This window comes from Talpa europaea, assembly GCF_964194135.1.
Source record: "Talpa europaea genome assembly, chromosome: 2".
NCBI classification, from domain to species: domain Eukaryota; kingdom Metazoa; phylum Chordata; class Mammalia; order Eulipotyphla; family Talpidae; genus Talpa; species Talpa europaea.
Window position 1 is genome coordinate 16262377 of NC_140068.1, and position 24392 is coordinate 16286768.

General features: G+C 42.0%; 1 protein-coding gene across 1 annotated transcript; it reads left to right on the forward strand.

Annotated features, from left to right (window-relative positions):
• Positions 1 to 22124: 22124 nt before the first annotated feature.
• Positions 22125 to 22494, forward strand: SF3B5 (splicing factor 3b subunit 5; the record flags this gene model as incomplete). The annotated part of the gene is made up of 1 exon (XM_084259580.1): positions 22125 to 22494. One exon carries the CDS (start codon positions 22125 to 22127, stop codon positions 22383 to 22385), a length of 261 nt encoding a protein of 86 aa, XP_084115706.1. The 3' UTR covers positions 22386 to 22494.
• Between the last annotated feature and the right edge of the window lie 1898 nt (positions 22495 to 24392).

Here is a 24392-nt window from a genome sequence, read left to right on the forward strand (position 1 = left end):
GGGAAATGAGGAAATGTACAGCTCAGGGAGAAAAGTGGGAGACAAAGTTTTAAATGCGTCCTACCCGATCCGCCGATCAGGAATCCCAAAATGGCGCTCTGAGAGCTGGCAGCCAGCCAGGAGCCGTGAAGCCAGGAGGCGAGCGACTGCGAGCCCCCCCAAGGCCCACGTGTTTGGTTTTTATATCCAACCTGGCTGCCCAACTCCACCCTCAGGTCCCAGCCACCCTCCCTTTGGTGGTGATGGGATTTGTCTTTCCCAATGTCTTGATGGCTTTAGTCTGGAGTGGGGGTGGGGTCCACAAAGCCTGTATGGGATTAGCTCAGGACATCGTTTCCCCCTAACAATTTCATGGGGTTATATTTAAATGTGTAATGGTATTTCATTGTCATTTTAACTGTTTTTAGATTTATTTTAATATAGTGTTGAATATTTTGAGGTTCTTGCATATCCATTAATTTACATTTTTGATAAAAATAGATTCAAAGTAAAATCTGAACAGTATTGCTGTTCATTTTTAATTATGTAGTTACTGTCAATAGACTGAAATTGGATGTGAAACAATGGTACTGCAATAACAATTAAAAAATAAAAATATACAAACTCATTATAAAACTAGATATTATATTGATACAAAGGCAAGAAAAACAAATTCCATGGAATAAATGTGCCGTAAAATGTATGTTGCATTTACTTTATTTGTCAAAACACTGATGATCATCAACATTCAAAATGTGCTCAGTAATAACTGGTCAGTAGTAAAAACTCAGTAATATTATTATTATCATTGTGGATGTGTTATAGGGCAGCCCCAATATTGAACGGGTTGCCTGGCTGTGGGTCCTCACCCGCGCGCTTAAAAGGGACTTATGAATACTCCACTACAGGCACACACAAAAGGTTAATAAAAGGTTTATTTACAAGGGAAAAGGAAATAAGGAAAATGTACAACTCAGGGAGAAAATAGGGAAATAAAGTCTTTAATGTGTCCTACCCGATCCACAGACCTGGAAACCCAAAGTCACTCTCAGAGCTGGCCAGAAGTTCCCAGCTGGCGGAGAGCCAAAATGGGGGACCCCTCCAAGCCCACGTGTCTGGCTTTATATCAACCTGGCTGCTTAACCCCACCCTCAGGTCCCAGCCACCTTCCCTTTGGTGGTGATGGGATTTGGAGTTCCCAGTGTCTTTGGCTTTGGCCTGGGGTGGGAGTGGAGTCCACAAAGCCTGTATGGAATTAGCTTTAGGACATTCTTTTCCCCCTAACAAATGAAAGGAAAGTGGCAAATTTTCTAAAGTGATTTTCTGAAAACACATGTCTAAGAAAATCTTACACTTTCCTTTCTTTCACCAATGCTTAAAAAGAAGCATTGGTGTGATGAAAAAGATTAAATAGACAAACACAGACCTTTGAGTTCGTTTAGGAGCTGGTTATGTACATTTCTAATGCATTTGATGACTTGTGTCTCAATTGCCAACTTATTATCTCTTGACCTGAAAAGGAGCTTTCAAAGGTCACTCCTCCCACTTGAGCTTATTTTATCACTATGGAGCTGATAAGTTTGCAAAGAGGATTGAACAACAAAGAAAACTTTTCCTACATCCCCCTAGCAAAGCAGGACATTCGTAGAAGACAGAAGCCTGGTTTTTAAAATGATCGGTCACATAAAGTGTAGGTTTAGAGTCAGCAAGCAGGTAAGTGGCCTTTTAAAATATAATAAAGCGGGCCTCCCTGGTGGCAACCTATGAAGCTAACCGCAGCCACTGCAGCACAAGTTCAATCCCCGGCCAGGGAGCAGCCCACATGGCACCGTAGACCTCTCCTTACTCGACCGCTCCCCTCAGCAGTGCATTTCAGTAAATCTGCCTGTTCTGTTCCCCACTCTGTCTCTAGTGAGTCCTCTCACCCATCCCCCACCCCACCCCCTGCACCTCTGGCCTGTACCCCAGTTCTTGTATGCATAAAAATAAAATAAATCGTTAAAAATATATATGATATAATCAACAAAAAACTATGAACCAGAGACACTTTTAGGGGGGCGGGGGCGGGAGGGGAGGGATTGGGGTCAGAATGGGGGGCTGCAATTGTATGGGGAATATAACAATAAAATTTATAAAAAAAAAAAAATAAAGTTAACAGATAATAAAAAAAAAAAATAAAACAAACAAAAAAAAAAACAAAGATTCAAAAAAAATATATATATATATGATATAATAAAGCATTTCAATAGGGAGTGTTTGGACACAGATTATCTGCTTTCAGTGTGTGTGGGATGGTGGGGTGAGGAGGTGGGGTGTAGATCTTTCCTGATTGGAGAGAGTGGGCAAGTTATTTAAAGTTCCTGAGCCTGGGCCTCCCCGGTGGCCCAGCGGTTGAGCGCTGGGCTGCGAAGCTGCCCACAGCCTCTGCAGCACCGGTTCGATCCCCGGCTGCTCCCCGGCAACAGGAGGAGGGTCCCACATGGCGTGCAGACCTCTCCTGCTGCCCGCTGCTCCCCTCAGCCGTGTGCTTCGGTCCTTCTGCCTGCTCTGCTCCCCGCTCTGGCTCTGGTGAATTCTCTCACCCTCCCGCACTTCTGACTATACCTAGTGCTTGTATAAATAATAAATAAATAAATCTTTAAAAAATAAAAAAATAAAGTTCCTGAGCCTCACCTTTATCATCTGCATTATGGGGATAAAGCCTGTAATCAGGATTAAATTAATAGTGTACAAGAAGGTACTCAAAAGAAGGGAGGGAAAAAGGGAGAGAAGGATGGAGGAAAAGAAGTAGGGTACTAAATATATTACAAAGAAATAGCTAGAGGTTTGTGTTTGACTTTTTAAACTTATATTTAGGACTAAAAGTGCACTTGAGTGTGCTCTTGTGGCACTGACATCATAAATTTAAATCCTCTGACTTTTTGAAGTAAGTACACAGTCTTTTGACTTCGTTGAGCTGCTAGCTTTCTTAGGTTATTACTTCAATGACATATTAACCCATTATGTAGTTTCAGCTTTAGAATAGTTGGATTGTACTTCAGCGCCTGGCCATAAGTTATTGTGACTCAGAACACTTAAGAAAGTTGACTACATGCAGACAATTTATGAGTAGCAGAGTGAGAACATGGCAGATTTCCATAAATCAATTTTATTAAGAGTTGAGCCACTCTTTGCTATGAAAATAATTTATAGGGCAGTGTTCCATTTAAGGAAAAATGAAAATTAATAGTATTTGTCAAGAAGATGATGAATATGTTTCAATGCCAGAGGGGAGAGCAAATTTCACAGAAACCGTAAACCTTACACCAGAGTATTTATCATAACTATTTCAGGCTCTTTGGGTAAAATGTTAGGAAGTTTGGCTGAATGAGATATCATTCTCAGTGCTAGCTGTTCGCTGCGTGTCTGCCCACAGCCACTTTCTGCCATTCTGTCAGCTGATCTGAGCCCCCAGGAGACTTTAGCAGAGACAGAAAGTAGGATAAGTTTGGGTCAGGGCAGTTCTCTGCTCCTTACAGGCTCTGGCAGCAGCTGTGTCTCTGAGCAGCCCGGGCCCCCAGGCCCCAGGCTGGTTGGAGCTGTGGGGAGAGTTTCCTGCTGATGCTTGCTTGTTCTCCTCACCTCTTACTCACCTATGTAAATATAATAGGTTCCATCAAAAGCCCACCTGAGGGCCTCCCCAGTGACACAGCAGATTGAGTGCAGCACTGTGAAGCTGTTCGCAGCCTCTGCAGCGCCATTTCGATTCCCTGCTGGCCAGGGAGAGTCCCACATGGTGAGGCAGACCTCTCCTGTCTTGCCCGCTGCTCCCCTCGGCAGTGTACTTCGGTCCATCTGCCTATTCTGCTCCCTGCTCTGTCTCTGGTGAATTCTATAACCTTCTTGCACCTCTGGACTGTACCCCAGTGCTTGTATAAATAAATAAATCTTAAAAAAAAAAAAAAGAAAGAAAAACCCACCTGGGACTTGTTTCATGCCGGGGCCTAGCTGAATATATTCTCCATTCAGCAAAGGACCCCACAGTAAACTAGATCAAGGGCATGGACCCCACAATAAACTACATCTCAACCTATGAAATCTGTAAATTGCTATTTACAGGTGAATTTCAGATATCTTTATAAACAGGTCCATTTTGTAGGTCCTCCATGGTGGCCGAGGGATAAAATCTCAGTGCTATCATCACTATAGCCTGAGTTCGATCCCCTGCCAGGGAGCTGACCCACATGGCACAGCAGACCTTTCCTGTCTCACCTGCTGCTCCCCCTCAGCAGTGTATTTCGGTAGATCCACCTGTTCTGCTCCCTACTCTGTCTGGTGAATCCTCTCACACCCTGCACCTCTAGCCTACCCCCCAGTTCTTCTACACACACACACACACACACACACACAAAAGGTCCAATTTATTAAAATTTGGCTAAAATAAACTGAAATATCATGTGAGGTGGCGAGGCTATACTGCATTTTCCAGAATTCCCCTTCCTCTATGTTTCTGACTAGACAGGGCCACAGGAGAAAGCTTTGTGTGAGATTTGGAGGAAATTCTTGTCTGTCATGCACATTGTTGCTTATCTGCTGGATGATTTTGTTGGTGTGACAGTGGCGAGGCCTCCATTTGCTATACTGTCCCAGGATCCACCTTCACTGTTTCTAATATCTGGGCCAGGACCAAGTGCTTAGCTCCATTCACAAGGGGTCTCAGATTCTGCAGGACACACCTACCATCAAGAGGAGACAATGGAAAACACCTGGTCTCAGACTGTCCTTGTGAGATTTCCCACATTACTTCCATCTTTCTTTCTTGTATATCTCCCCACTTCCTGTCTCCCTGTCCACTTCCTTTCTGTCTGCCCACTTCCTGTCTGCCTGTTCTCTGGACTTCAAGCTCCAACATTGGCCTTAGAGAGTCTACTTAACCAGCAATCCAGTTGTGTAAGGTCTACTCCCTGTGTTACTTGTCTGTACACACATACACATGTGCATGCATATATAGATATTAAAATAAAATAGTAGTCATTCCTTTCATACTTTCCCCTACAGCACTTTTAAAGTCTATGTTTAATATTCCCTTTTTCTTAGTGCCTTTGAAGATTTTTCTCTGCATTTCTAACTTTCGGTAGTTTGATTATAATGTGCCACAAAACTGCGTGAGCGTGTGTGTTTGTGTGTGTGTGTGTGTGTGTTTTCTTAGGATCAGAGCTAGGCAAGGAGATACCAAAATCATGGTTAAAAGAGGAAATTAATATATTTCCAAAATAAAAAGCTTTGAGTTATAAAAGACCTTGCAAAGAGAATGAAAAGATAAACTATAAGAGAAAATTTTTGCAATTCCTATATTTACAAAGGCCTTGTACCTTTGAATATTTAAAGAATATTCAAAGAATATTTAAAGAATATTTAAATATTTAAAGAATATTTAAAGAATTCTCAAAACTCAATCCAGGCCCTCCCTCATGGCACAAGGGGTTAAGACTCAACCTATGAAGCTATCCACAGCCACTGCAGCACAAGTTCAATCCCCGGGCTGGACAGGGAGCAATCTGCATGGCGCAGCAGACCTCTCCTGACTCACCTGCTGCTCCCCTCAGCAGTGTTTTCAGTCAATCTGCCTGTTCTGTGTCCCACCCCATCTCTGATGAATCCTCTCACCCCCCCACACCTCTGGCCTATACCCTAGTTCTTGTATATATAAATAAATAAATCTTTTTTTTTTTTTAAACCTCAATCCAGTTATTAACAGGCAAAAGATTTGAACAAATATTTCACCAAAAAACGAAGTAAGGATGGCAAATGAGCACAGAAAAGATGTTCACATTATTAGCCATTTAAGGGTATACAAGTTAAAACCACAGTGAGCTACCACCACACGTCCATTGGAATAACAATTTAAAAATAGTGTTAACACCAAGATCACATATTATCGTTCAATTTATAGGAAATGTCCAGAATAGTCTCTACAGAGAATGAAAGTAGATTGGTAGTTGGGAGAGAAGGGCTAGAGGGAGCGGTGGACAGACTTCTCTGGGAAATGATAAAAATCTCCTGGAATTAGATTGTGGTGATGGTGCATATAAAACTCACTGAATTGTATGCCTTAAAAAGGGTGAATTCTGTGGTATGTAGATATACAATTTTAAAAAAGAAAAATAATGATAGTATTAGGGACCTCCCCTGGTGGTGCAGGTGTTTGAGCACGGCGCTGTGAAGCATGTCTGCAGCCTCTGCAGCACGGGTTCAATCCCAGCCAGCTGGCGAGAATCCCACATGGTGTGGCGGAGGGCAGACGTCTCCTCTGTCACCCGCTGATCCCCTCAGCAGTATATTTCTTTCTTTTTTTTTTTTTTTAAAGAGGCACGTATTTTTTATTTATTTGTTTTTATTTGTTTGTTTGTTTGTTTTATACATGCACTGGGTACAGTCAGAAGCGCGGGAGGGTGAGAGAATTCACCAGAGCCAGAGCAGGGAGCAGAGCAGGCAGAAGGACCGAAGTCCACTGCTGAGGGGAGCAGCGGGCGGCAGGAGAGGTCTGCGCGCCATGTGGGACCCTCCTCCAGTGACCGGGGAGCAGCTGGGGATTGAACCGGCGCCGCAGAGGCCGCGGGGAGCTTCGCAACCCAGCGCTCAACCGCTACGCCACCGGGGAGGCCCTCAGCAGTATATTTCATCAGTCTGCCTGTTCTGTTCCCCGCTCTGTCTCTAGTGAATCCTCTCACCCTCCCGCGCATCTGGCCTGTACCCCAGTTCTTGTATACATAAATAAATAAATCTTAAAAAAATCATTAAAAAATGATATTAAATACTAGCAAGAATACAGAGAAATGGTATCTCTCCTACATTGTTAGTTGAAGAATAAAATGTTGCAATTTCTTACAAAACAAAATATGCTTATGTCCTGTAACCCAGAAGTCACAATCATAGGCACTTATTCCATAGAAAGGAAAACTTGTATTCATACAAAAACCTATTCAGGCATGTTCATAGCAGCTTTATTCATAATAATAAAACAGTGCAAACAACTCAGATGACCTGTAATTGATGAATAATTCAGCAAAAACATCCACACAGTGGAACACTACTCAGTAATAAAAGAAATGAACATTGCTACATGCAACAACCTGGATGGACGCAAGGCATTACCCTTAGTAAAATGCCACTCAAAAGATTACATTCAGTATGATTCCATTTATGAAACATTCTCAAACATTCTCAAAATGACAAAGTGACAGAGATGCACACAGATTAGTGGTTGCCTAGAACAGGGACGGGACTGGAGAAGAGGGTGAGAGATGAGTGCAATTATGAAAAGAGGTAATGAAATCACTCTGTGCCATCATTTTAATGGTTTTTACTTGGAATTTTGATTTTATGTGGAATAAGATTTTATAGCACTACATGCACATGCATACCAGTGAGAAAGTTTTTTAAATGGTAAAAACCAAATACCTAAAATTAACAGTAATTTACCAATATCGATTTCCTAGTTTTGATATTGTACAGTTATATGTGTTACCACATCATGGTCGTGCAGAGGAGGGATATATGCTAGTTGTGCAACTTCCTATGAGTCTATAATTATTTAGAAATTAAAAGTTAAAAGGAAACACATTTCCAAGGTCATATTTTCAGGAATAACTAGTAAATTTGAGTTTACAAAATCCAAGCAGACAAACATACATACATGAAATGAGTTTGTAACAAATGATGAATATGGTATTTTCAAATTAGAGGGGGAAATAGGTAGTTATTCTCTCAGCACATGGTATTAGAACAACTAGCTAACCTAAAAATGAAATAAAATCATTATTTTTCATTTCCTTTACCAAAATAAATTACAGAATGTAAGTCCACAAACAAGTATTGAATAAATATTTGTTGCGTTGCTGTATCAGTGGATGTAGAGTTAATTTGTTGTTGAGGAATTGCAGCTAACACACAACGCAGATGACAATATATGAAAATGTCTCCCAACTTCTCCTTTCTGGGAGCTTTCAGCCATTGGGGCAGCCACCTCCCCAAAGGCTTTCTGAAAAGCAATTTGGCAGAAACAGAACTCTATGTTTAGATAGCATGGATATGCATGTATCTCCCGGGTCCAGGGAGATAATCCAGCTGGGAAAGGCAGAATTTAGTCTTCAGCACTGTGTTCTAAGCATCAGTACAGAGAGGTTCTTTGAGAAGAATCTCAGAAGGTTCTTGGAGACAGGCTATTATTCCCTCAGAGAAATTCAGTGAGATTGAGCATGTGAAGGACTAATTAACTGCCTGGCACATAGTAAGCACGCTGTGATTGTTAGCTTCTGGACAGGCTTGTCCTCCTTGTCGTCGATGCTGAATTTCAATAGGAAAGAACCCTTGAGATTTATTTATGTGTTGGAAAGAACACTCACAGCATGAGCAAATAAATGAATGGGCAGACTTTTGAGAGGGGGGAAAAATATTCTACTTGAGAATGTTGAAAACTGTTTCACAGGACTGGGTCTTGAAGGTGAGGTTTCTCATCAGAAGGAATGACAAGGACAAACACGTAGATATTACAAAAGGACTGTGCAAATCGTCATGTGACATGGGATGACATCATATGGTCTTTGATTTCCATTCCCAGTGCCCCGTGTTAGACAAGGTCCTCTCTCAAGCCAGATTGCTGAGTTAGTTGTCCAAGGTCTCCGCCTGAAGCATTTTCTCTCTCCGCTTCATTCAAGATACGGGGCACAGACAGTCTCCTGCTATGGATTATATTCGTAATTTCATTCCCCTGCTTAAGGTCTTTTACAGCTCACAGACTGGTGCTGTATTAAATTGGATTAGAATCAGTTATGAATGGGGCCACCCTGGTAGCACAGGGGGTTAAGCACCACACTGTGAAGCTGTCCACAGCCTCTGCAGCATGAGTTCGATCCCCTAGCCTGCCAGGGAGCAACCCACATGGCACAGCAGACCGCTCCTGGTTCGCCCACTGCTCCCCTCAGCAGTGTACTTGGGTCGATCTGCCTCTTCTGTTCCTCACTCTGTCTCTGGTGAATCCTCTCAAACCCCCCCCCCACATCTCTGGCCTGTACCCCAGCTCTTGTATGCATAAATAAATAAATAAATAGATAGATAGATAGATAGATCTAAAAAAAAAAAAAAGAATCAGCTATGAATGACAGAAAGTCCCAATAACCATGGCTGAAGCAAAATAAAAGCTTATTTCTCTCAGATAAAGCTGCAGAGGTAAGCATTCCAGGTATCAAATGGTAAGCCAGGCTGTGAGGGGCTCAGGGCTCTACTAGCATTCTATTGGGCTTCCATGTTTGAAGTTATCTCATGGCCTAAGGTGGCTCCTCCAATTTTAGCCATTATGTTCATATGTCTTCATCCGTTCAAGCTGCTGTAACAGAAATACCGTAGACTGGGTGGCTTGTAAACAACAGAAATGTATTTCTCACAGTTCTGCAGCTGGAAAGCCCAAGATCAAGGTTCTGGCAGATTTGGTGTCTACTGCAGGATCACTTACTAGTTCTCAGGCAGCTGTGACTTTCCTTGTCAGATGAGACAAGGGAGCTCAGTGGGGCTTCTTTTAAAAGAGACTAGTCCCATTCAGGAGGGCTCTGCTCCCCTGACCTGATCACCTCCCAAGGCATCATCACCTCCTGATATCACATTAAGAGTTAGGTTTTAACCTATGGAGTTGGAGTGGGGAGGACACAAATGTTCAGTTGATAGCGCCACATTCTAAACATCAGAAAGGGGAAAAGATTAATAGGAGACCTTTGTTTAATATCATTTCTCAGGCAGATTCCACATACATCTGTTGTTCAGACCTGAGGCACGTGCCTCCATCTAACTGCAGGGAAGGCAGGAATTAATCTTACCTCTGTGGAAACAAGCTCAGCTAAAACTGGAGGGTTTATAAGTAAAGGAAGAATGTGGAGATGGACATGGGTGGGCTACAAGCAGTTCTCATCACAGATGCCTAACACTTCATGGCTCTCCAAAATTTGACCCCATCTCCCCCTAGATTATTATCACAGCCACCTAATTTGTCTACATGACTCCACTTTCAAGTGTTCCTAGGTCACTGTCATTAGTCATCATTCCAAAGCACAGTTTTAATTAAGTTGACCTCTTGTCCCATAATCTTCAGTGGGTCTCTGCTATATATAAAGTCCAAGCCTTTTTATTGAATATGATACTAAAATCTTCCAAAATACCATTTTGGTTTGATCTCCCTCTTTCCTATCCCTTCTTTATTCCTCTCAACTAGCCACTCCCTGAACACACTATGGGCTTCCTGATGTCCACCCCTTTTCTCGTGACAGACTTCCCTTCCCCAATGACCTTCCTGGCCATCACCAACTTCTGAAATGTGACGCAGACTTCCAAGCCTATCCCAAATGATATTTCCTTTATAAATTCATTATTATAATTTCTATTTAAAATGACCTACCCAGGCCTCCCCGGTGGCGCAGCGGTTGAGCGCTGGGTTGCGAAGCTGCCCGCAGCCTCTGCAGCGCTGGTTCGATCCCCGGCTGCTCCCCGGACACTGGAGGAGGGTCCCACATGGCGCGCAGACCTCTCCTGCCGCCCGCTGCTCCCCTCAGCAGTGTACTTCTGTCCTTCTGCCTGCTCTGCTCCCCGCTCTGGCTCTGGTGAATTCTCTCACCCTTCTGTGCTTCTGACTGTACCCAGTGCTTGTATAAATAATAAATAAATAAATCTTTAAAAAAAATAAAATAAAATGACCTACCCATTCTCTGAATACCCACTCTTTCTACTGCCTCTTATAATGGTGAATTATGAAAATTTCGCATTCATAACCATGATCATATTGTAAATTACTGGTATTCACTTATTCACCTTTCTAGTCCTGGAAACACCTAGTCTCTGTATTTTTCCTAGTAGCTGCATGACACATTTATGAAATGAAATTGGTGTGTGAGCACTGAATTTATGGAAGGAAAGAGAAAACCTCGAGTCAACTCTCTTTGAACAAAGCACTCATTTAAATTGGATTAAATGCTTTATCAGTAATCTCGTATTGATTACATACTTCTTCCTAAACCTAATTGTACTCATTTGAATTGTTTTGAGTGATTTGTGTTACTATACAAAGCTTAATATGGACTTGCATCAAGAACAACTTGTAAGAGCTATTTTCAGCTAACAAGGAAGTGACAGTTTTTTTAATTTTTAGCAGAAGTATAACTTATCTCAGTCAAACACTTGCTTGGTCATCTAGCATGCCCCTTATGTTTCTTAACTCTACTTTAACCTCTCAGTTCTACTCAGAAAAACAAAAAAAAAAGAAGATGTAGGGTTTTTTTTAATTAAAGATTTATTTATGCATACAAGAACTTGGATACAGGCAAGAGGTGAGGGGTTGGGGGGATGGGGGGTGAGAGGACTCACCAGAGACAGAGTGGGGAACAGAACAGGCAGATTGACTGAAATACACTGCAGAAGGGAGCAGCGGGCGAGTCAGGAGAGGTCTGCTGTGCCATGTGGGCAGCTCCCTGGCCAGCCAGGGATCGAACCCGTCCTACAGAGACTGTAGACAGCTTCACAGCGCCGTGCACAACCCCTTGCACCACCAGGGAGGCCTGGAGCTGTAGTTTTGATTTCTATTATGTTTTTTTGTGACAGGAAAGGTAGAAATGAAAGTAGTTTCAATACTATATTGTCTCTGTGTTAAAATATGACCACAGTCCTATTCATATTAATCTTTTGTCCATTTTGGCCCATTTCATCAGCTTTTTATTAAGGTAAGACAGGAAAACTATGGCTATAGAATTTGAAGCAGACAAAAAAGTCCCAATTAAGAATAAGTTATATAAAAAATAAACCTCACCATTGTCCTTATAAAGACACCTTTTCCTGAGAAAACGGAATTTTATTTTAATCCTTTTTAAGTTATATATCCCCTGTCTACCCTATGTCTGTGATCTCTCTGACCTTTTTTTTGTCCTTAGTTCTTGTTTCTGAGCTGATCATAACTGATTCTCTTATCCACTTTGGATTAAACTTCTTGTATGGGAAGAATTGGGCATAGAGTTCAGGATGGCATGTCACTCCAGCAGAATCATGAGCTCTAAGAAGTTTTACAGAATATGTAGGGGGAATGCAAATAAATGAATCGGCTTTAGTCCTAACTCTATATGTAATTTTGAATTTTTTTTTTAATACAATGAATGTAAGTTAACTTCTCAAGGCAGGCGGGGGGAGATGAAAAGAGACGAATCATTCAGACAGCAACTCATGTACTTCTTCAGGCATGAAACAAAGCCTAACAAATAAACAGAAAATACTGTGACTTCCCAGTGGTTAGTTCTGAATACTAGATTTTCTAGATAACTGGATCCTTACTTTGAATAAACAGTTGTCATTTTGGAATTTAATAAAAAGTAGCAAATGTTGTCAAAATTGCGAAAATTAAATACATTAATGCAAGCCATTAAATGCAAAACTATGAAGGGTGTGTCTGTTCACCATAGGAACAGAAGGGAGCTTCCTGTTCACTATACTGATAACTAAAGGTCAAACTGTAGGGTGAACTCACTGGACATGTGCTCAGGAGGGGAATCAAAGGGTCCACGATCAGGGAGGAAGCAGAATATCAAGCAGAATATCAAGTTTAACATGGAGTCCCATGATACAGAAGTCAGTGTCCTCCTATGGGCCCCAAGAATTCGTTCCAGTATATAAGTGGAATGGACTTTGCAAAATTTGCAAAACAATTTTTCATATTAAATCAAGCAGAGATGCCAGAATTGTCAGACTGTGGACGAAGGAATTAAGAGACCCAGAGAAATAAACATGTTAGACAGGGTCTACTAAATAAGACTTGGAAAGTTGTCAGTTAACTATAATCTTTGAAAGAGCCTCCTACTCAATTGTAAAATACACTTAATAGGAGGTGCTGTCACAGAGCTAGAATCTCTCATAGTCATAGGGAAGATGGAACCCAGAATAGCAGAAACCATGTGTGTAATATAAGATTCAGCTCTCAAAAGCACTAACTTCCACCAGAGTGGAACTTATTGCATGACTCAAACTTATTGCATATCTCCACAAAATGATTTTATTGGAGGGGATCTATATTACAAAAATATAAGTATAGCATTCCATAGCATTCAATTAGCAATAAAGAGGGGAAGAAGACAAACCACTGAAGATGAGATTGCAGTTGCCAGCACTAGAGTGACAGTGAAGGTGTTGGGGTCAAAACTCCCCTTGTGATGTCAACTCATTAGGCAGGGGAGTCCCCCACTCCAGGCAGAGCCTCTGGCCTCACAGAGTCCAAGGCATCACAGACTGGCTCAATCTTGTTCCCATGTTAGTGCTGCTGTTAGAGCAACACTATCAGTTCTACCTGTTCTTTTGGGCTTGACATCAAGCACAACAGTGGTTTCCCCAGTTCTTTCCTATAGGGTCTTGTGGCCATGCACTGAGGTAGCCATGTGCTGGGCCAGGGACTACCTGACTCTTTGAAGGACTCTTAGATACAGAGTCTGAGTTGATACTAATACCCAGATGCCCAGAACTTTCTTCTTTTTACTTACTAGACTACCATTTACAAATTTGCCCCCATTCTTACTTCTTTTAATTTGAAATTATAAGTCAGTTACACACATTAAGTGAATAGTATAACACTAATCTATCAGATAGTCTCATATGCCAAATCTTTTAAGTATTACAAATATTTAAAATAATATCTATAAGCAGGTTATTGCTAAACTTAACATGAAAATAATATTACTAATGGCATGCTTTGATTTAGTATATCATCTTTGTATTTAATTACAAATAGTGCTCTGGTTGAAAAGTCCGTTAGCTACTAAATGAAACAACTTTAACATTTCAGAAAACCTGAGCTTGCCCCTGGAGCAAAACATTGTGCTAAACATACAATCTTAAGATCACTTACCAGTAATAAATTAAAGACTTGGATGGGACCTGGGGGGAGTTCAGGTTCAGAGTAATCTTTTCTGAAGTCCTTCTAAAAATTATCTCTAAGTTAAAAGTGGACTCAAAGTCCAAACCCTTAGATGGAATATCTAAATTTGCCTCTCTGAATTAACCAGGTAAACATCTTAGCCATAGCTATTCCTTGAGCTCACTGCAGACCCAAAGGTCAACAGCAAGGTCAACCTTTAGAACAGACCCAGAGAAGTCTGCACAGGCCCTGGAAATGGACTTAGGGCATGAGTACTTGGAATATGTGCCTCAAAGCTTAATTGTGTGTGTTTGAACCAGGGTTTGAGAGAATGGGAATGTGAATGGACATGTCCCCTTGACCTATGGACTTTTCAACTCATGGGAGGGTACAGCTAGAAGAGAGCCCAACAGGACCCTGGTGGCACAAGAGGTTATGCACCACACTATGAGGCAATCCAAAGACTTTGCAGCATGAGTTCAATCCCCGGCTGGCCAGGGAGCAACCCACATGGCTCAGCAGACCTCTCCTGTCTCGCCCACTGCTCCCCTCAGCAGTGTATTTCACTCAGTCTGCCTGTTCTATTCCCTGCTCTGTCTCTGGTGAATTCTCTCACCCTCTGCATTTCTGGCCTGTACCCCAGCTCTTGTATGCATAAATAAATAAAGCTTTTTAAAAAAATAAAATAAAGGGGGCCAGGTCAAGGCTCACTTTGTCCTGGTCAAGGGGCAGACCACCAAAATTAGGACAGAAAATCCAGGTGCCTTTCTTACCTTTGAAAGTAAAGCTAGCAAGCCAAATACAGAGAGCATCCTAACAATTCAGGGAACACAAAATTATAGATGAAAGGGCATGCCAGCATAGCATTTGGCTATCTTTATTTATTTATTTATTTATTTGTTTTTTTTTGTGGGACCCTCGCCGTTGGCCAGGGAAGCATTTGGCTATCTTGAGGGCCCCACAAATGAAACCTTGATTGGAAATATTTTAATATCTCTACAGAACAAATCAGTTCCTCCAACAACTGAAGTAGTTAGTTCACTGAAATATACTAGGGCCGGTCCTCAGCCTTGGTAATGCTAGAATTTATTTATGCAAGACTTAAAGGTAGATATCTAGTTGGAAGTGGGGAAAATTGAAATTGCATTTGCACAGTAGTTTACATAAGCTGAAGAAAATGTGAGAACAGGAAATGGCACCTTTGGTATTAGCCAGGGCAATGTGTGCTGATCTGCTCCACCCACCAAATTCCTCTTTGCCTTTAAGCTGCCACAAACAAAACTAAGAGCATTCAAAATATTAGGCTTGTTCCTGTGTCATTTGCTTTTTGGGTCGCTGAACACAACGTATTAACAAAGATCCTCTGGGGACTTCTAAATTAAGAAACTCACAAGTGACAGGTAAAGGAGATGTTACACAAATAAATAAAATCACAAAAATACACACATAGATTCTGAAATATGGTTCTGTTTTCTGAAAATGAAAGAAATCATAAGTCTTATAGTTGGATAGGATTACCATCACTTCTCTCCTATATACATATCTTTTCTAAAAAAATCGAAACAACATCCTTGTAATGATTTAAAACTGAGTGGCATTAAACCTTCCCAAAGACCTGGACCAAGCTTGCATTTGCTCAAATTCAAATCAAAGGCAAACTGTAAATTTAGCTCTTTTCCTCCAGCTTCACCAGGGGCTTTTGCTCTAGGTAGACTATAATGAATCACATGCTTAAACTGGATACTCGAAATGTTGAACAAAAGATCAGCCCCATCCATTTCACTTCTTGTTTTTAGACTCTATAATCTAATTTATGATTACTGATGGCTCAGACACTGAACTGGCTCAGGTTTGACAACCTGTTCATTGCAAAACTTTTAGATAACTCAGGTAACTCTAAAACATTAAAATGTGCTATATTCATAATTTTATAAAGTCTTGTCATGGGACTTTTTCTCTGACATTAACACTCTAGAAAAAAAAATTTACTCCCCCCTCAAATACATATCTTTTAGACTTAAGGTAAAGGATGGTTATGATTTTGAGGTGGCTACTCCCAACTCCTGAGGAATGCTTTAAGACTTGGAGTATCTCTGCTTAATCCAGTGTGAGAACAATATTCTAATTCACAGATAATTATTGGGTACTAACTACAGGTAAGTCATTATGTTAATATCATGCAGAAAAGTTACATATTTTAATGAAACTTATATTCAAATAGGAGATACACCATATATACCCAGATTACATCAATTTATGTAATTATTCCTTTATTGTTAGTATTAAGGTTGTTTCCAGTTCTTCCCTATCACTGTCAGGAGCATTCATTCACTCACTGATTCAACAAATATTAATTTACTGCCTGTGCTACATGAGTTACTAATAATAATGTAGCAAGATTCCGCATTACTGCAACAACTATAAAACATATGCAGGGCTTCAAAGTTCCTTTGTGAAATTTCTCCTATGAGAAATTATGTTTAAAAATTGCACCAGCTCAGGCCTCCCTGGTGGCGCAAGGGGTTGAGACGCAGCCTATGAAGCTATCCACAGCCATAGCGGCATGTGTTCAATCCCAGGCCAAGAAGCTACCCACATGGCACAGCAGACCTCTCCTGGCTTGCCCACTGCTCCCCTCAGCAGTGTGTTTCCAGTCAGTCTGCCTGTTCTGTTCCCCACTCTCTCTCTGGTAAATCCTCTCACCCCCACACTTCTGGCCTGTACCCAAGTACTTGTATGCATAAATAGATAAATCTCTAAAAAAAGAAAAAAACACATGTCCATGGCAATCATATCTTCCCCAGAAGAGATTATTAAAAAGGTATAGAACACTTTGTCATTTTTGAAGTATATGCCCTAAGAGAGACAAAACCCTTCCCAAATGGACGTTCTAGATTTGCCCAGATACACAAAATCCGTAATGGCTAGGAAAGGAAAAGCTGAAACTAAAGACATTTTTACCACAGAAAAATAAAATTGTGTCTAGCTAACTTCTTTTGAAAAGTACCTTAAATTCCACATCACCACAAAGTCCAACTAAATTTAAAACCCCAAAGTAAAATTTTTCTCCTAAGTTGATCAAAGCCTTAGTTGCCTTTAAAAATACAGCAATCCAAAGTCTTGTCTTCAGCGTCTCATTCTCAGGGTAACTTTTCTGAGTATTGTGGTTAAGAAATCAAGGTGCCTATTTTTTAAAAGCACCTAATTATGAAATGTTCTCAACCATTGGTCTATTTGTTGGTGTTTAATACTGTTTTAGCGACCCCTAGTGTGAAACATGATATCAACACCTGTGCATATTGAAAATCCTTTTAATATTTAAAACTTGAAGGGAGGAGGTGGGGAGAAAAACTTGCTTACAGCCAAAAATAATTAAAATAATTTTCACATTTCAAAAGGAAACGTGACTTCAATTCAATTTGAAGTTCATTTTTTCCTGCAATAATAAAAAAAATTTAAATGTAACCCCCAGCAACTCAGAATGTGACTGTGTTTGGAAATTGGGGCTTAAAAGAGGCAATTAAAGTAAGTAGAGGGCCTCCCTGGAGGCACAAGAGGTTAAGACACAAACTTTGAAGCTATCCACAGCCACTGCAGCACAAATTCCATTCCCCTGCCAGCCAGGGAGCAACCCATATGGCCCAGCAGACCTCTCCTGTCTCACCCGCTACTCCCCTCAGCAGTGTGTTTTGGTCAGTCTGCCTGTTCTGCTCCCCACTCTGTCTCTGGTGAATTCTTTCACCCACCCACACCTCTGGCCTGTACCCCGGTTCTTGTATGTATAAATAAATCTTTTTTAAAATTTTTAAAAATTAAAGTAAGTAGAGATCACCTGGGTAGACTCTAATCCAATATGACTGTGTCTATAAGAATAAATTAAGACACACATACTCACAGAGGGAAAACCATGTGAAGTTATAGAGAGAAGATGGTCATTGGCAAGTGAAGGAGAAAAAACTCAGAATTAAACCAACCCTGCCATCACCTTGATCTTGTACTTCACCCTCCAGAACTGTGAAGAAATAAACTTCTATTGTTTAAGCCTCCCAGACTGTGATAATTTGTCTTGGCAGCCCTAGTAAACCAATCCACCCTGGCTCTTGTTACATATATTTTTCATCTAGTTCCAAAGATTTTTGACTTTGAAGAATTCTATCATGTTGTAGAATCATTCTTAGTGTTATAAAAATAAGATTAATTTACATTGCTTCGCTTGACTAATCACAATTTTCATGAGGATTTTACTGACAATTCTAAACTCATGTGGAAGAGTAAAGGACTAAGACAAGTGAGAAAAAAGAAAACAGTATAAGCTTTCACTCTGTCAGCTATCAAGACTTACAATAAAGTTACAATAATTAATATCCTGTATTATAGATGTAACTACAGACAGAGATTAATAGAATAGAAAGGCCAGAAACAGGGCCATTGATATACAAAAGAAGCACTAAAGATGAGTGGGGAAAGAAAGTACATTAATAAATAATTGTTTATCACTTAGAAATTAGTTAACCATATAGGAAAATATTTAAAAATTAGACCCCCTAAAGCAAAACAAAATCTTCCAGGTGGTATAAAATTCTAAATATGAAAAAAGAAAATGAAGAAAAACAAAAAGAAGAAAATGAAGGAAACTATTTTTTTTTTTTGACCCCAGGGTAGAAAAGAAATTTTCTGGATTTCACTTTTAAACTGAATACTGACGGCATAAACCAGAAAGAAAGATTGATATATTTGACTACTTCAAACTTTTTGTTGCTGTACAACAAAAGATATCATTAAAAAAGTGTAAAGATGAGCCACAGACTGGAAAAAAAAATTTCATTTCATGTAACTGAGTTAGCATAGGTGAAAGAAATTTAGAGCCAGTAGCATAAAAGTTGCCCCATGTTCCATTCAAACAAGGAATTAAATTGAGGACTGAGTAAGGTTTATTTGCTCAATTACCTGTTTGGACAGGTAGACTAGATCACAGAATGGCAGATCCAATCCCAATATCCTGTCCAAAGAATATGGCCTACCAGACTGACCAAAGGTGCCAGGCTAGACCATAAGAATTAGATCCTGACTAATGATTATCTCACAACTTCCTGGAGGGGAGAAGACTGAAAGGCTTTATGCAAAGTTGAAATCTAAGGGCCTCCCTGATGGTGTAAGGGGTTAAGCACCGCACTGAGGCGGTCCACAGCCTCTGCAGCATGAGTTTGATCCCAAGCCTGCCAGGGAGCAACACATATGGCGCAGCAGACCTCTCTTGACTTGCCTGCTGCTCCCCTCAACAGTGAATTTCAGTAGATCTGCCTGTTCTGCTCCCCACTGTCTCTGGTGAATCCTCTCACACACAACCCCCCCACCCCCGCATCTCTGGCCTGTACCCCAGCTCTTGTATGCATAAATAAATAAAATCTTTTTAAAAAGTTGAAATGTAGGGCCTCCCCTCGTGGCGCAGCGGTTGAGCACTGGGTTGCGAGGCTGCCTGCAGCCTCTGCAGGGCCAGTTTGATCCCTGGCCACCAGCGAGGGTCCCACAAAAAAAAAAAAGTTGAAATGTAACCCATCTGTGCATGCCTGGGAATAACCCCATCCAGAACAAACTGCGATGCTGCTCTCCTCTGCCCCTCTTTGTAAACCCATCCTTTAATCACCCTTCCCCACAACTTCCCCTGTGAGCCAACCAGGACAAATTCTCCTTTCCAGGAGGGGTCCCTTTATGCACCACCCTTTACTAAGCCTTGCCTGGTTCCCGTGAGACTCTCTGGCGAATGCTTTCTTCTAGAGGGTCTCCTGACCAAAACATTTTTGACTTTCTATAACTGGCAAGCCTAGAAACTGAGCATTAGTAAGAAAAAGAGAAACACAGTAAGAAAGTAGACAAAGGATATGAATACATAAGTCACAGCAGAAATATAATTGGCCAATAAACACATGAAAACCATGTTTGGTCTCCCTGATAAGCAGGGATATGCAATGTAAAGAAAGGCACAATGAAATTTCATTCCAACACATCAGATTTCATTTTTTTTTTAAATACCTGTGGACACTAAGATTTGGAAAGGATGTGGGTCAGAAGGAACTCTCATTCTGCTGGTGGGACAGCCAATTTGTATAACCACTTTGGAGAGCAATTTGGCTACATCTAGCAAATATGTCTCAACAACTTCATTCTCACATGCCCTAGAGAAACCCCTTTACATTTGTAAAAAAATATATATACAAAAGAATATTCATTGCAACATTATTTATAATAGCAAAAGTGTGAAATTAAATACCCTTTATTGAGTGGATATGTTATAGTTTTTTAATTTAGGAGCAAATTACACAACAGTAGAAATGAACTAAAGCTATATGTGAACATGGATATTGATGAGAACAACAAGCAAACTATAAAAATGCATACAGGATGTCATAAAAAATACCTTTTGTTTATACATACATACTTTCAGCAATCAATTAAAAAAAAAAAGACTCTGGAATAATCAACTCTAAAGTCAAGATAATATCCTGAAATTAATAGATTATGGAAAGGACCACAGAGAACTTCAAGTTTACTTGCAAAATTTTATTCCACTAAAAATACAAATTCAAAACAAGTAACAAAAGCAGAAACAAGAAAATGGTAGCAGGACAAGGCTTGACATAGCTGGATGGTAAACCCACAGATATGCCTTTTAATAGTTTCTACACTTTAGAACTGAATGTTTGTTATAAGATAATCTAAGGAAAAGAATAAAACTACTTTTTTTTTCATTTCTGGTAAATGCACTTGATATCATAAAGAATATTTTGTCATTTTTTAAAATAAAAAACGTATATATTTAATGGGTACAACATGAGAGATACACATACATAGTGAAATGATTACTACAGTCAAGCTAATTAATATATTCACCTCCACTTAGGATAGAAGTTACCTTTTTTTCTGTTACAGTGAGAGCACCATAAATCTATTATCTGAGCACATTTCTAATAGACACCACAGTATTAACTGTAATCATCATGCTGTACATCAGATCCCTAGTCTTATTCACCCTCTAACTGCAACATTGTACTAGAATAAAACGATTTTAAAGCTAGCTTTCTCCCAGTAAAATGCTCCTTCTACTTGACTGTAATGTACTTGCCTATTCAGTTACCAAATGTTTTTTGAGATCATGAAAGTTTTTGAGAATACAATCCTCTGCTAGACCATGGAAGTTATCAAACCCCCGAAGAAGCATGTTTACCTAAAAGATATCCCCAAAGCAAACTAATTTTCTCAAATATTTTGTATTCACAGAAGTTCTTCAGCCAAAAAAAAAAAAAAAAAAAAGGCTCTAAAGCGGTATTCCCGAGGAGATACACAAAATGCAAAGAGAAAGAATTTACATCTGTCTGGCGTAGCCAAAGCCAATTTCAAGGAGATGCTTTAGGCCTGACTTAAAGAGAGAAGTGTTCGCCAAGGGAACAAAACCATTTCCCGCCGAGGGAACAGCTTGTGCCGCAGCAGCAGCTCGGGCAGGGCGGCGGGGGATGGGCGCGGGGCGCGGGGCCCAGGGCCGGGGAGGGGGACCCGGCAGGCCGCACGTGCGAGGCAGGGCCTGCACAGTGGTCAGCAGGCGGGAAACGCCCCGCCAGCGTGCAGCGACTTTGACGCCACCCCACCTGCTGGTGACACGGCTGGGACCCCAGCTGGCACCCCCCGATTTCGGGGTGATCCATGTCTGGGGGTGAAGGGGCTGCGGGGCCTCCACGTTATCTCCGGAAGCGGAATTATGCCAAGAGTTCACTTTCACACTTGGCTTGTAGTCCCGTCCCATCTCCTCTCACTCTCACCCGCCAAACACTCAGGGAGGCTCCCCGCCTCCCACACACCCCCCAAGACCAGGCCGCGCACCGGCTCTCCTCGGCGACCAGCGGTCGCACAAGCCCGCGCTCAGGACCGATGGAGACCACAAGTCCCAGAATGCAACGCTCCGGCTCAGTGACCGGAAAGCAACGCCTCACGGAGAGGGCGGGGCTTTCTAAAGGGGCGGGCTACTCGTGGCGTCGCTTAGGCAACTCCAATTCCGCGACAGAACACACTTCCGCTTCCGCCTCTGAACACCAGCACGCGGGCCACGCAGCTGCGTCGCGATGACGCCATTCGCGTGCGACTGCCCGGGTCCGGAGGTTGTGAGCGGCAGCGGCTCCCCGGCGTGTAACTCCGGCAACTCCTCGTCTGCGGCCTCTGACCTGGGGGCGAAGGAGGGAGCGGCGAGATGACCGACCGCTACACCATCCACAGCCAGCTCGAGCACCTGCAGTCCAAGTACATCGGCACCGGCCACGCCGACACCACCAAGTGGGAGTGGCTGGTGAACCAGCACCGCGACTCCTACTGCTCCTACATGGGCCACTTCGACCTCCTCAACTACTTCGCCATCGCGGAGAATGAGAGCAAAGCGCGAGTCCGCTTCAACTTGATGGAGAAGATGCTGCAGCCTTGCGGGCCTCCAGCCGACAAGCCCGAGGAGAACTGAGGCCCCGCCTGCGAGCGCTGTGCGGGACCACCTGCCGCCGTCTCTCGTTTGCTGTCTTCCCTGCGTGTTTCTGCCCCCAGTGGGCCGATTCTCCATGGCTCCTGCTGCTCGTGCTGTCTTTATACAGCGGTGCTTACCTGGGGCGTCTCCCAGCTGACTTACCTGTCGGTGACCTTTCAGAACAGTGTTGGGAGCCTCAGGACCCCAGAGAACTGTGACCTTGCAGAGACCCTAAACCCAGCAAGCATTAGGGGAGACGCTCGTGAGAACGGATCTGGTAGCTCGTCTTTTGACTAGTTTATTGTCATTCTTGCTTTTTCCATAAAATTCCATAAAATATTTCCATAAAATTTCCAAAAATTTCAGACTCTTGGTGTGGACTGTTTGTGTTCGGGTGGGGTCCAGTGAGGGCTCTAGGTACTGTAATTTGGTGGGAGTCCGAAGGAGGGGAGGGGGCTCAGCCAGCGGTCACTGTCTAGAAACGTCAATGCTCTCTGCTCCATCCCGACAGTATTCTCCCTCCCCGACTTCTACCCAGAACCTTTTCCCAGGCCCATTAATGCTTTCAGTATTGAGGTTTGTGATCCTTGTATCCCGCCTTTACTCGCCTCTCATTCAAAAAAAAAAAAGTTCTTGTCCTCTCATCTCTGTAAATTGCATCCTCTTTCTCTTGGAACTACCATTTCTTGAGCACTGACAAATTGGCAAGCTAGTTCATTCATTCGACATTTAACAAATACTTGCTGAGCCTATGTAGAGGGTAGTTTTCAGGCTTTTGGTGCTTATACTGGCTCACGGAGAGTGAGGCCAGGTGAACCGTAGATATAAATTAGCAAGTGTTAGAAGATGGCTGTGGGGGTTGGGAGTAGTGGTAGGGTCGAAGTATTAAATAGAATGCTCATTTTGATATTGATCAACACTTTTTTACGATTTATTTGTGCATACAAAAGCTAGGGTGTAGGCCATAATTGGGGGGGTACATGTAGGGGGTGAGAGGATTCACCAGAGACAGGGTGGGGAGCAGAACAGGCGGATCTACTGAAATACACTGCTGAGGGGAGCAGTGGGCAAGGCAGGATAGATCTGCTGCGCCAGGTGGGTTAGCTCCCTGGCTTTCAAACCTTTGGGCCTTGGGACTCTTACTACATTACCTTTGTTTATGAAGGTTTTGACTGTTGATATTCACCAAATTAGAAATTATAACAAAAAAATTTAATACTTAGTATTTTAAAGTGATAATAAAACCTTGGTAGGCTGGCAGAAACATTTCTTACAGAAAGCAGCTATTTCCGAAACAATTTAGTGAAAGGAATGGGTTTTTGTAAAAACCATTTTGCAGGGCCTCCCCGGTGGCGCAGCGGTTGAGCGCTGGGTTGCGAAACTGCGCGCGGCCTCTGCGGCGCCGGTTCGATCCCCGGCTGCTCCCCGGCCACCAGAGGAGGGTCCCACATGGCGTGCAGACGTCTCCTGCCGCCCGCTGCTCCCCTCAGCAGTGTACTTCGGTCCTTCGCCTGCTCTGCTCCCCGCTCTGGCTCTGGTGAATTCTCTCACCCTCCCGCGCTTCTGACTGTACCCAGTGCATGTATAAACCAAACAAACAAATAAATAAAGCATGCCTCTATAAAAAAAAAAAAACCATTTTGCAGATCCCTTAATAGATGACAGTTGGGCTCTCATATCTTCTGCATTCAACCTATTGGGATGTGAAGTTTAGATTGAAGTATTAAAAAAAATCCAATAAAGAAATATAATTTATTACAATGTGAGGGGGAAACTATTTTAATAGTCTTTTCAAATATTCTTTGATACTCTAGCAAAACCCAACAAGTGGTGACTTCTTAAAAGTTACCACATGGAATCTGAAACTAGATTAGTGGACTCTTCATTCTCTGTTACATTAAAAATTCACAGGAACGGGGCCTCCCCAGTGGCGCAGCGGTTGAGCGCTGGGTTGCGAAGCTGCTCGCAGCCTCTGCGGCACCGGTTCGCTCCCCGGCCACCAGCGAG